At 35.0% G+C, this 14,949-nt stretch overlaps 1 protein-coding gene across 3 annotated transcripts in view; it reads left to right on the top strand.

Annotated features, from left to right (window-relative positions):
- The window catches only part of LOC128218523 (inosine-5'-monophosphate dehydrogenase 1-like), a 75,407-nt gene that overhangs the window by 47,420 nt on the left and 13,038 nt on the right, over window positions 1-14,949 (top strand). The window contains exons 12-14 of one of the 3 annotated variants that reach the window (XM_052926206.1): window positions 548-691; window positions 1,014-1,097; window positions 7,068-7,260. In XM_052926206.1, the coding sequence (XP_052782166.1) occupies window positions 548-691; window positions 1,014-1,097; window positions 7,068-7,089 (250 nt within the window). In that variant the 3' untranslated portion in view covers window positions 7,090-7,260. Of the gene's footprint in view, window positions 1-547; window positions 692-1,013; window positions 1,098-1,526; window positions 1,552-7,067; window positions 7,261-14,949 lie in introns of those variants that run through there. The other 2 variants (XM_052926209.1, XM_052926204.1) reach the window with 2 other exon arrangements.

Raw genomic sequence — 14,949 nt, 5'->3', positions numbered from 1 at the left:
ACACATGTTTCATTTTGATAAACTTGTGTCATAAACCACTATTGATGAATAGATTTACATTCGAAGTTTACCAATATAAACTGATATCTGGCATATGTTTGACAGTTTTAAACTCATGGATCATTTTCTTTCCATAAAAAGAGTTACGACTTGAAAACTGGAAAACCTTCAAAAAAATTCTCTAAAATATAATTGTATTAGGGTTTTGTTACTTTTTGGCAATAAAAACATGTTGCTACATGTATCTATCACGTCCATCTCTGAGAGGAGTCTAATGGTATAGGTTTGCACCACTCACCCAAGAGGTTGTGGTGGGTTTTATTCCCACCAGGATTACTCTCTCATGGCTTCTAAAAGGGACACCAGTACTGATCCAACCAAGGAAATGGAGACTGATTCATATCATTTTTTTGCTGTCTTCACAATCAAGCTTAAATTTATAAACTAGTATAGAACTAGGACTCTCTCTCTCCCTGTACGTGCTTTAATTCACATGCATCAGTGAATGTACTGTATGAAATATGAAAAACTGCCTTTCTGATTCCAGTGAGAGTGATAAGTTAAAGGTAGCCCAAGGAGTCAGCGGTTCAATTCAAGACAAAGGTTCCATCCACAAGTTCGTTCCATATCTGATTGCCGGCATACAGCATGGCTGCCAGGATATTGGCTCAAAGAGCCTCTCACACCTTCGGTAAGTGTTGGGAATCAAACCAATTTTTACTATCAATTAACTGAGTTTAAGAATCGACAGAGTATCGATTAATAATCAGTTATTTTTATGCTCGTACAAACACTTCACTCTTTGCATTGGCGTTCTCTCTGCAACACATTCTTTGATTGTTATATATTGAAGCCGATATAGCTGGTACTGTTTGATAGTTTAAATGAAGTATTAACAGTAAGGAGGAGTTTATGTTCCATATCTGTGTGATTCAAAAATGTAAAATATGCAATTTCTTTGTATCTGTTCTTAAAAGTGTTTATCATCATCGGCATTAAATCTTACTTTCTAGATCAATGATGTACTCTGGGGAATTGAAGTTTGAACGGAGAACTACGTCTGCGCAGATCGAAGGGGGAGTTCACAATCTTCATTCGTATGTATCCATTCTCATCTATTATTGTTTACACTGGGTAAAGGACAAAAAGGCTGCTTTAATTTATACACAGAGTTAATATTGTTTTGCTTTTGATAGTATACTGTTATGTTATTTCTATCGAGTGCCCTCATATTTACATCTTATTTCAGTGAAAGGTCATGAATGAAAACTATTTATTTTTATTTTTTTATCAATCTATCCTAATTCTCAAACAGAAAGTTTCGAATAAATGCCTTTTTCATTAATGCAATTTAGCAAAACTTTGAAAAGAAAATTTTGAATACCATGGGCTTAAATTCATGATGAACATCCGTATTCTTGTTATCTTGTTTGTCCGTACTATTTATTGGTTGCGTACTATATATTTGTTGCCGAAAATTAATGTAAATATGATGGTACTTAATGTTGTTTTATATTTCTCTGTAGTATTTTGCGTCTGTAATCTTGATGGGTGAGTAGATATGTGTGAATTGTACTTTGGATTTTCCGCCATGACTGCGCACCTGCCTTCAGTTCAAGTCATTTTAAGGCTGTGTCTAATTGTCTGTAAAACTACAGAAATTTGGAGATAATGTACACTGTGACATCGTCAGACGTCACTAGATGTTGAATGAGGCAGAGGCCACTCTGGCCAATAAATTAGTCCAATTTATTGGATGAGAGGAAAATCTGAATGCCCTTGACAGCTTTATTTATGCACTCGTGCAAAGTGTAAAATAAAATATGCATCAACTGGAATTTTGTCTGGCCAAGATGATATTTTACAAGCAGCCTCACACCTGCTGGTTCGTGAATTTTGAGCAGACGGTCTTGTGCATATTCAAATTAAAAAAAATCATTGCTTCACAGAAATAGTCACAGCCGTGTCATTCATTGTAACAGTTGTCCAAAACACCTTCGAAAGATCTTCCCTATGTCATTTTCATAATTTCATGTTCATTGAACTCACTTATGCGTATAAAAAGCGTTTATAGGCTCCTTTTTTGTTTGATGGTAAAGTTGGGGAACTGCCTAGTGATTATATGGCATTGATATCCGCGCTGATCTGTTGGGCTCAACTTCTTACGTTGGCCTTCAAACTTGGTACACATGTTGCCAGAGTCAATAGGCAAATACTATTATTTGTAGCATTTTAGCTTCGTCACTTAGGCTAAAGTATTTGCTGAATTGCATTTCTTGGACAACTTAGTTTTGTGTGGCTTTTTGGATGGCGAAATCACTCTATAATTGACTCTATTCAAGTTTTTAAAAGTTCAAGTAGACTTTACAACCATTTATGATTTTTTGGGGATTATGATGTAAAAATGAAATAGATTAAAGCATTTATATCAAAAGTTAGATTTGCATTATCATGCAAAGTTTTCACATTTCAGTGAAGTATAAGAAATAGTGTATCGTTATATACAAGTATTGACAATAGTGTACCATTTAATGCAAGTATTGAAAAATAGTGTAGCATTGAATGCAAGTATTGTAAATACACTACCTACCACTTGTTTCATTTGCAGATTTCGCACAACGGCGCAATTTTTCCTTAACGCGGACTTGATCTTTTTACTTTAATTTTCACTATACCCCGCGATATAGGCATAACACCCACTGCTTTTATTTCTATACTTTTCACGGCATTCCACCGCGTTGAGTCAACTCTATACGCGGCGTCACTAAGGAAAATCGCTTATGCATATGAATTGCTTATTTTGGTGTATGGTGAAAAAAAGATTGAAAAGATAACATCCCCAGTAAGTAAAAATTGCGGCGATTAGCAAAATCTGGTTAAAAAAACCGCGTTGTTGGTAGTGTATCTCAACAAGGCTAATCCTCTTGGAGAAACTTTAGTTGACAAATTCTTATCACTTCAAGTTTCATTCAGAACTAATGTGTTTTAATCATAATTTATATTATTTCATGATGTTCGCCTTTCAAATTGGTATACTCTTTATAAACTAACAGTTACTAATGCACATTAAACAATAATTTTCATGTTTTTTTAAAAACTTTCCCTTATTTTCCTGTTTTGAATACACAGGTTTTTATCAATTTTAATGAGCTAGAGCTTGTGTTTATTGATTATTTGGTGAAAAAATCCAACTTGAAACAATCCCTTTGTGTTCAATAACACTGCATGTTATCTGTCTGATAACAAACGTTTTTGGTTGATCGTCCATTTCGGCCGAGTGCTTTTTGGTATATTTACAGTAAATTGTTAACTTTTCTGGGGCTGGATGTTCATGTGACAAAATGAGTCCACATCATAATAATTATTATCCCATTGATACCAATATAAAATAAATGTCCACTTTAAACTTGAACGAATCATATTGTAAACAGGCACAAATTAATATCCCGGAACAACGGGTTTTCGACCGCCTAAGGATTATTTACATTTTAATCATAAATAAGTGATAATAAAAAATAAATGTTTGTGTGTACCATTTAAAGCAATCATTCATCTTTCAAAAAACAAAAAAATATAATCTGTTTCAATCGTCTGTTGTTTACATATTGAATCCAAAATGGCGGCTGTCACATGTTGTATTTGACCTAGATACAACATGCTTTCGACCATGACCTTTAACTATACTTCGCAACAAAAGTTTGTGCACAATATTTTTTTATTTTTATTTCTATAACTTGTTTAAACTGTTTAATGTATTTCATTTTTATACGCCCATCTTACGATGGCCGTATTATGGGAACACCCATGGCGGGCGGGCGGCGGGCGGCGGGCGTTAGGGCGGGCGGCTCCACAATGTTGTCCGCATCCAATTTCCACCAAACTTCATGAAAGTGTTTGTTGGTGAAATATCTAGGTGAAGTTCGATAACCAGCCAAATCGCTTTAGGCACTCCAGAGTTATGACCCCCTGAATTTGTCAAAATTGGCCATTTTAGCTTTGTCCGCTCTCTAACTTGATCATTTCTCATCCAATTTCCACCAAACGTCATGAAAGTGTTTGTTGGTGAAATATCTCGGTCAAGTTCAATAACCAGCCAAATCGCTTTAGGCACTCCAGAGTTATGGCCCCCTGAATTTGTCAAAATTGTCCATTTTAGCTTTGTCCGCTCTCTTACTTGAACATTTTTCATCCAATTTCCACCAAACTTCATGAAAGTGTTTGTTGGTGAAATATATGGGTCAAGTTCGATAACCAGCCTAATCGCTTTAGGCACTCCAGAGTTATGGCCCCCTGAATTTATCAAAATTGGCCATTTTAGCTTGTCTACTCTCAAACTTGAACAGTTTTTATCCGAATTTCACCAAACTTGCTACTATAAATGTTTGTTGGTATATATTCTTGGCAAAGTTCTATAACCAGCCAGGCTCTTCAGGATTATGGCCCTTGAATTGGTCAAAATTTGCCATTTTTGCTTTGTCCACTGTCTAATTTGAACAGTTATCATCTGATCTTCACCAAACTTGCTGAAAATATTTGTTGGTAAAATAAATCGGTCAAGTATGATAATCAGCCAAATGCCCCGAAGCACTTCAGGATTACTGCCCTTGCCATTTAAGCTTTGTCTACTCTCTAACTTGAACAATTCTCATCTGACCTTCACCAAACTTGCTGAAAATGTTTGTAGCTATAAAATCTTTACCAAGAATGTTTGCCGGTATAAATGCTTTGCCAAGTACACACTGATTGTCTCTTGGGCTCAAAGAATCCAAGAAATTATTGATGGGCGTATTTTGTGTGTGTCACTCTTGTTAAAAAAGTAATTAAATATTTACATATTTGCCATACAGTCACTTTTTAGTTACGTATCACCACAAGAGAGGCAAAGGAATGCATCATCCCTTCTAATGGCTTTCACATGGGTACAAAATGATAAATTCACCCATCATGAACCTTGTTATCACTGGTCCAACTCTGAATGAGCCTTATATGACCTGCCTTGGCTACAATATGTATAATTTTATGGTAACTGAGCGCCCAAATGCAATTCAATATTGTTACATGTAGATAAATTTCATTAATTTTAGAATAAGGAACATACCATATTTTGATGCTCTTTTAATGTTGTGCACTATACTTAGAAAACAATAGGGCATAGGTTTTAGGCTTTGGTAGATATGTAAGATCTTGCAAACAAAAACACATTCGGAAGTCCTCGGCCATTTTTTTCAAAAACAATCTCGGATATATGCCGGTACATCAGTTGAAGTAGTTCGTAATTGTTTGAATTATATCGTTAATTAAATTTAGTGTTTTAGAGTTGTATTTATTGATCTAAGTTTAAATTGATTACCAGTGAAGTGTATTATTGCAAACATAAATAAGATTCCCGAGAGTTAAGACATAAAGTTTAACTGCTAAATAAAATTACTACGCGATCTACTTGCAGCGGACTTAAACGTACCTCTTTTTGAGTATGTAAACCGTCCAAATACATCCGAGGTTGTTTTTGAAAAAAATGGCCGAGGAGTTCCGAATGACAAAAACAACACGATTTTAAAGAAGTATTTAACATGTGAAATCATTTTAAACGAAGTGTCTAATTTGGCATTAATTAAAAATGACAAATTGGTGTTGTTTCAAGTATAACTTAAGTTTTTTTAACACTTCCATTCCCATTCTTTTTCAAATGAAGTTTTCTGACAGTTCTACTGTTATGGTTAACAATTGGAGCTTATTTTTACCGGAAGTGACGCAAAATAGAAATGTTCTACCCATATTCAGGAGGTGGTCGAAAATAGGTTGTGGTCGAAAATAGGTTGTTCCGGGATATTATAATTTTTAAAAGTATGAAAAAGTACTTCTACTGCAGGAAAATTTTAAATGATTAAATTCTAAGTAAACAAAATACAAAAATAAATATCTCACCTTATGCTCTTAAACTATTTGGTTATAATGTTACATTTCCCGGTTGAAACCTTGATGCCTCAGTGTAAAAACAAAATGAAAAGGACACATACTTGAAAAATTCTTTGCATGAATTTAGGGAATCAATTTTTTTTGGAATTTGTTTGCAAAATGCTCACATTGATCTATGTAAAAGGTGCTTGCCTTTGATAAATATTTAAGCAAAACATAAAACTTGAACCATTGACAGTGATAGAGACACACATATAGAATGACGATATTAATTGTGTTAGATAATATTTACAGTATGCTGATAACTGGGCTGATTTTGTTCATAATATAGATAACTCGATGTAAGATAATTCAATGATGTGATGTTATAGTTACATGTGTAATTATTGATACGATGATAAAGAAATCGTTACTGAGATGATCTGTATGATACAGTCGTTGATGAGATGACCTATACGTTATAATCGTTGATAAGATTATCTATTTCTGCTTGTCACGGTTCAGTTGGTAAAGCATGTACTGTTTTAAAGGCGTTGTACATGTACACGTTTAATCAGAACATCAAAGACAAACACCTTAATTGAGCACCTCTATTCAGTATTTTCTGTTATTTACAGTTCATTGCATGATTTTTTTGTATCAAATTCTAATAGTGTTTCCTGACTATTGGAACGCTCTTATTTAAATAAGAGCATACTTTTTATTATAGCAAAATATGAACTTATTAGACAGCAATTGTAAAGAAAAGAGTAAAAGCTTCTGAAGATAATTACATTGTGATGTGATAAAAATGTTTAAAAAAGTACTATGTTTGAGAGTGTTGTCCACACATTAACCCCCATATCAGAATGGTAACACATACAATGGGAGTTCCTGTTCCATAAATAACGCCTGTATAAATTAGTATGGTTTTCACTTAAACCACAAGCTATAATTGAGTGTTATCTTGACTATATTGAACAAAACACTTTTGATTGCAATACGTATGGTTGTTGACAAGATAACTTCAGTTATTGACCTATTTTAGAAATATGTTTGACTATTTTTACTGTACTGATACTCTTTCCACTACTGATCAGCACAAATATTTAGGAAATGAAAGTTGAAATCTAAAACTTTTCGTGATAAAATTGAAACTTTATTTTTTGCAGATATGAGAATCGCCTGTACTAGCGGAATGGGGGTAGCAGTCAACAATTTTGTGCAATCTCTCGGTCTGTGTTCTTGGGACCGTTAGCGTTCAGCGTCTTCTGCGGACCAGCCATAATCGTCATCACGTACTTCAGCAATCAATCAAATATTAGCATGCATAAGATGATGATGAAATATTTTCAAATGACTATTTGTGAATATCATTTGCATACTTCAGACTGCATGGATTGTCCAAAAATATTAACTGCAGCAACTAATATCCAAAAGTTTTCTGTTCATGATTTCGATGGTATATAAATGTTCAGTTTCAAATATGTTTCAATATAAATATAATGGGTCTGCAGGGTATTGATGTGTTATAAGAAAAAAATGAAGGAATTTTCCATTGCACTTTTTTCTGAAGTGATAAATTGCTAACTTGTATGTCTTTGATGAATAGTTATGAACAATTATTATGATTTGATATTTTGATGGGATTACAATTACTGCCCTTGTTAGTAGCATTCCAGATATATTTTTTCATTATGTCGTTTATAAATATCATGCCAATTATGTTTCAAATATTACTAAGTCTCAACTTCACTCTGTAATGGTGCTTGTTTTTCAGTTTTATATTTTCTTGAGTATCAGTCAGTTAACATAGACTTTCCATTATTGTATATCCATGAATTTCCAACTAAAGTGTCGATCAGTTAACATAGACTTGCCATGATTGTATATTCATGAATTTCCAACTAAAGTGTCGGTCAGTTTACATAGACATAATAATATTTTCCATGAGTTTCTTACTGAAGTGCCAATCCTTTTAGGCATAATTGTATTTCCATGAATTTCTAATGAGGTGTTGGTCAATTTACATAGATCGGGCTTTATTGTGTTTCCATGAATTTCTACATAAGTGTTGGCAAGTTTACATAGATCGGGCTTTATTGTGTTTCCATGAAATTCTACATAAGTGTTGGTCAGTTTACATAGATCGGGCATAATTGTATTTCCATGAATTTCTATTTTGGTGTCAATCATTATAGGCATAATTGTATTTCCATTATTGCTAACTGAGTTGAGCAACAGAAATCCAAGACAAAAATCTTGTAAAAATGCTACAACTATATGTTTCAATGTAATTGTTTTTTATGTTTTTTGTTGTTGTTGTTTTTTGAAAAAAAAATGAAGCATAATATTTAGGTTTTATTTGAAATACTACAGCGATTTGATTCCGATGATAAATTTTATAACATGGGTAGTCTGTGCTACTGTTCAATCCAGTTTGTATTTAAACTTGATATTACAATCAGTATTTGTTTTAGACAGAATACTTAAAGTAATCATAAATCATTAAAATACATACATGTACTATAAGTACATTCTCTTGTTTCACGAGTGCAGGCGTTATTTATGTCCTCTTGAGATTATTGATAATGTTGATTATTCTGGTGAATATTAAAGGTACCTTTTATCACGTTGTGAGGGACATAAAATGTAGATTTTGTTGAGTGTGATGAATATTAATGGTACATTATATCACATTGTGATGAACATTTAAGGTACAAAAATGAATTCTTCAATAATTTACATTATTATAGGATATGTTTAAATTTATTTCAGAGAGGAAGCATTTTATAGAATGATTGTGTAAACACCCATAACACCATTACTTAAAGACATAATGTATTTTTGATGGTTGATACATGTGAATATGTATAGGGTTAGAATTATAGAAACTTTGCATTTATGAATTGATTTCTCGTTATATTTTTGATATGGCTAGATAATTGAACACTGAGATAATATGAGTTTTGTTTGGTAAGGAAAGTTTGGAATGAAACAACCTAGAAAGAAATAATGGTTGACACGGATCATTTTTCTCAATGTACTTGGTTCTTGCATTATGCTTTTGATGGTCAGTTATTTTTGTGCTATTATGTTGAACTGTTACATTGTAGAAGTAATTTATAGTTGCTGATTTATGAAGAGACCAAGGAGCGGTTTTTGAACCTAAGATACGTTTCCAACTTTGGAAGATCTCTCCTAGGAATGAAAACCTCTACCATGATACTTCAGTAAGTCCCCTGGGGTTGTATTCAATAAAGTTCCTCATCCTTATACATGCATGAGTGATTCCATTCAGTCCATTGGTCAATTAATAATACTGTACAATCAAAACACTCATATTCTACTTTGAATTTATGATTGATTCAAGTTGTTCATTGAATATTTCCTCAGGATCTGTGTCAAAGTTAAAGCCATTAAAGTCTGACTTACCTTTAAAATGATGTATGTATGGTATAATATGGAAGCTGTTAATGACAATGTGTAATTGTGTATAAAAGCTCTTGAATTCTTCGAAGATTTTTTTATGATAATAATGGTTATTTAAGAGACTGTTAAACATGTAAATACTCATTTACTATCTGATGATTTATTATAATTGTTCTGGCACTACCATGCCAATATCAAATGTGCTATACAATTACTGTGACTCAAACTAATTAAAACAAAAAGCCTCATGTCAAATAAATACATACTATTGATAAGCTGTACTTCAGCTGAAATCCTGCAGATTACCACTACCTTTAATTAAAGCAAACATTTACAACCAAATTCTAAAACTGGTTTTATTTGCTGTATATATGATTTATTTGTTAGTTATCTGATGGAATGCATGTTCTTCAAATGAAGTGTTGCTAGATTTTGATGCGATTGTTTGAATGTCATGTTGCAATATATTTACAAATAAATCCAATAAAACTATTTTTCATCATTATTATCTAGATTGTTCTAAAGGAATACAACGTTAGTATCGATGGCCAATTAGTTAGCGTTTCTAACTTAAGATTAAGGGGTCTAGATTTTCTGGCGTCTTCTTTAAAAGTACTGCATGGTTATCACAATGTTTCTTAATTAAAGGTACAGTGTAGAATATAAATGGACCAAGTTTTAAAACTCAATTCTCCCTATAACGTGATGTCAACATTTGGCAAACAAACGGCTATCCGCAAGTGCCCCCCCCCCAAAAAAAAAAAAAAAAAAAAATTTTTTTTTTAGAATATATACTCTAAATAATAATAGCGAATATCAATTTGGATGCATAAACAAGACCCAATGCACCACTTAAGACGCTAATTATTCTAATTATACGTTGGATACTGCATAATTATGCTGAGCCCAGAATAGAAACTGGTTGGAAATTGGAAATAGGTGGAAACATTAGCATTGCTCTAGTTCCAGTACCTTAGCACAGAAGTGTCACATGCATATTTTATAGGGATTATTACATTGTTCCCTCTTCTGTTATTGACTACACCAAGCACTCCCGGATCGGGGAGTACCGTGTCAAGTTATTGAACGATAAAGAATAGTATTGCTCCCTCTCCCTCGCGTACCGGGGAGTGCCGTGTTTAGCACCCACACATCTCTACACTGGTTTCAGACTATTTGAAGCAGCACTACCTGAACTCCCACCATACAGCTCGAAATGAAGCGTTGCAAAGGCGTGAGAGTGGATGCCATAGGGGAACATCTCAGTCCGAATATGTTTATGGAAAATGGCCGAGATGGTCTGTTTGAGACATTTTTGCGAAGATAGAAGCTGAAGTGCTTAAGAGCCGGTGTAGTTACAACGTATAAAACACTCCTCGATCGACAAATAGCATATTTTATCATTTGCATACACATTTTCAAGAATCAATTATCCTGTCACTTGCATTGAAATCAACCTGATAACAGTTGTAGTTTCGAACGACCGGTAAATTTGACAGAAATACAATACTATCTGTGACTTGGCCATCCTTGTTTTTATTTTTATTTTGATAACAGGAAGGCTTCCAATCATCAATGGAAATAACGACTTGGTGGAGTCGATTGCCCAATACGAACATACACACAAAAAACGAGAGTAACTGCTAGGGTCCAAGAACGAAAAATCAGTTACTGTTAGGGGCAGCAGTCAGTACCCACAAGACGGGAACACCGAGAGTGGAAGCGTTGGTCCAAAGCTAGCCCAGAATTACTTGTCATTATAAGTAGGCATAGAGAAATAAGCTTATACACGAAGTACGGAGCATAACTCTTGCCTATTGTTCATTTTCATTCTTAATATTTATCTGGAGCATAACTAAAAGCGCCTTTCAGGTATTGATTTGAAACTCCATATACTGGTAGATCATATCTAGCAAAGATTTGTCTGCAACCAAACACCGTGTTTGCAAAGTAAGCACTATTTTAAAATCGGGACTCCTAACTGGGCACTTTCTTTTATCTGTGTTTTTATGTGTTAAATCAATGATTCGATAAATAGAGAAAAAACAACAGGATCAATTCCTACGCTTTAGCTTATTTTATATAGGTATAGGTTTTATATACTAGCATCTTTATAAACAATATTTGAATTATTTGTAATCATAATTAAGCGATAAATGTCTGTGTTATACATTCAAGACTCATCCGAAAGCAACTCAATCTATAAGATAGAGATGACTAAATCCCTGAAACTACAATACCCAGATATACAGATCATCGGGGGTAATGGTAGGTGAACAACTTGTTCATAGGGGTAATTGTAAGGGAACACTTTGTTCACAGGGGTGATGGTTGGTGCACACTTCGCTCACAGGGTTAATGGTTGGTTTACACTTTGTTCACAGGGGGTAATTGTTGGTGAACACTTTGTTCATAGGGGTAATGGTTGATGAACACTTTGTGTACAGGGGTAATGGTTGGTGAACACTTTGCTTACAGGGGTGATGGTTGGTGAACACTTTGTACACAGGGGTAATGGTTGATGAACACTTTGCTTACAGGGGTAATGGTTGGTGAACACTTTGTTTACAGGGGTAATGGTTGGTGAACACTTTCTTCTTAGGGGGTAATGGTTGGTGCACACTTTGTTCACTGTGTAGTGGTTGGTAAACACTTTGTTCACAGGGGTAATGGTTGGTGAACACTTAGTTCATAGAGGGTCATGGTAGGTGAACACTTTGCTTAGAGGGTAATGGTTTGTGCACACTTTGTTCACAGGAGCAAGGGTAATTGAATAGGTACAAATAAGTGATGTTCTACTAAGCAGGGATTTTCCATGGCGAGTATAGTTTTAATGACTTCAGAAGGAAGGAAGCATTATTAAAGGTTTTAATATTCAGTTCTTTATATAGGATTAAGCCTGTCGTGTATGTGAAATACATTTATTCCATTCAATGTGCCAGTACACTTTGGCAATCACCATTACTCTTCATCTAAAAGACAACAAGGTGAACAATATTCTTCATAAATTACTAAAGGGCTGTTTCAGGAAAAAAAATACTGGGGGTTAAGAACTTAATTCGAAAAAGGGGGACCATCAAGACAATTATAATTATATTTTAAGCCAACCAACACCAAAAGAATAGTTTTATTTAAAATGGAAAGTATACTTAGTTCAGCATGTTAACAGATCGATTGTCAGAAAAGAATCATCCCTGTTTTAGTGGTCACGGCAGCCCAAGCAAAGAATCTCGTAGACGCTGGAGTGGACGGCCTAAAGGTTGAGATGGGCAGTGGGTCCATCTGAATTCGCGGAATGGCATACGAAAGATTGCGGTATAAACGCCGAAACCTATCCGAAGTAGCAGAATGCTACGCGGAAGAATGCCGACAGTTCAAGAATTTGCACCCGAATGTTTCCCAAACGTGCGGAATGGTTGCGGTAACATTGCAGATCATGCCAGAGAGTTGCCGAATCGTTGGCGATATAATGCTGAAATGTTGAAAAGTTGAGAGTCGGGTTATTCAAACGATGCCGAACTACTATTTAATCATCAGTTACTTGTGAGAAACCATGTATGTTAGAGGTCTTCACCTTGTACTTCAGTTCCAAATCCAAGCTGAAATGGATGCCATGCTTGCCTTGGCATTGTTTTTGAGACAGAGAAGAAGAAGATGTCATCGATGGTGGGCCCGCCCCTGGCTCACAGATGACAGGAGGCTTCAGTATGGACAGTACAATACATTGATGCAAGAATTCCGAGATGAAGCTGCCTCCTCCTTCAAAAGGTACTTGAGGATCATGCCAACAATATTTGACGACAAACTCAAGCTTTTAACGCCTCGCATCAGAAACGGACACCAGATTCCGTAATGCCATTCCTGCTGGCCTAAAGCTTGCAATGACGCTGAACTACATGGCATCTGGGGACACGTACGCCTCCTTGGCGCATGACTTCCGCGTTGCTGTGGATAGTGTTTTCCATTTCGTCCTAGAAGTGTGTACTGCCCTGCTTCATGAGTATAAGGATGACGTTCTAGTCATTCCAAATACTCCAGAGGCCTGGCGTGAAGTGGCCGCCCAATTTGAAAGCAGGTGGAACATGCCTCATACTCTTAGTGCCCTCGATGGCAAACATGTGGAAATCAAGAAGCCACCGGTTTCGGGAAGTTTGTATCATAATGACGTGATGGTAGATGGTAACTATAAGTTTATCTGGTGTGACATGGGGAGCACGGGCTTCATATCAGACTGCCATATCTCTAATGATTTTGAATTGAAGGAATGTATGGCTAAAAGATTACCAAGCCTCCCAGAAGGCTTTCCAAAGATGCCGAGTTAATGGCGATGGGTTCCCGAATGTCAAGAATTGTTCCCGATGGTTTTCCGAAGATCCCGAATGAAACCTTCGGCGTTTAAATTTTAAAAGTTTTAAAATTTGGATGCCGAAGCTTTTTCGATCCCGATTTGCACTGAAGTGCTGAGAAGGTTTCCAGAAGTGTTAAGGAAGGACACGGAAGGGTTCCAAAACATCGCGAAGACATGCCGAAACATCCCGATTCGTGAATTCCGCTATCGGGAACCCTTCGGAGGCCTAGTGGACGGCATGTATAGCGAAGGTGAAAAAACCCTGGTGATGTTAAGCAGCATGTAGAGATCATCTATTTTTCAATGTTGTTTAAAAGATATGTTCTTATGAACCAAACACATTGGCATTATGTCACCGAAGTGACATTATTATCCCAAAGTAACTTGTTTATTAACGTTTTTACCAATATATACACATACATGCGCCCGGGCTTTAAATAAAACTACAGGCCGTTTGCTGTGTTGAAAGTATGCTAGCCATAGTGGTAATGACAGAACCAAATGGGTACAGCGAAATCAAGACCAATTACTCTGGTTATAATTTATTATATCGACACATACAATCATTGTCAATTAAACACACTGAAGTAAAAGTATAAGGTATTCAACTTGTTGAAGACGCTTCCAAATGTCAAATTTACAGATTATTATGTACATTTACTTATTTATAAAGTCACATACAATCCCTTATATATAAAGTCACATACAGTCACTTATATATTAAGTCACATGCAGTCACTTACATATGATGGCACCTACAGTCACTTAGATATAAAGTCACACAGTCACTAAAATATAAAGTCACATATAGTCACTTAGATATTAAATCACACAAAGTCACTTAGATATAAAGTCACACACAGTCACATAGATATAAAGTCTCACACAGTCACTAAGATATAAAGTCACATATAGTCACTTAGACATAATTTCACAAACAGTCACTTACATATGATGTCACATACAGTCACTTACATATGATGTCACATACAGTCACTTACATATAAAGTAACATACAGTCACTTAGACATAAAGTCACTCACAGTCACTTAGATATTAAATCACATACAGTTACTTAGACATAATATCACATACAGTCACTTAGACATAATATCACATACAATCAATAAGACATAATATCAAATACAGAGAGTTAGACATAATGTCACATACAGTCATTTAGACATAATGTCACATACAGTCACTTAGATATAATGACACATACATTCAATTATACATAATCAAATACAGTAAGTTAGGCATAATGTCTAATA

The sequence above is a fragment of the Mya arenaria genome, chromosome 14 (assembly GCF_026914265.1).
Source record: "Mya arenaria isolate MELC-2E11 chromosome 14, ASM2691426v1".
In the NCBI taxonomy this organism is placed as follows: Eukaryota; Metazoa; Mollusca; class Bivalvia; order Myida; family Myidae; genus Mya; species Mya arenaria.
Note: the sequence above shows the minus strand (reverse complement) of the source record. Positions and strands in the feature narration are given on the sequence as shown.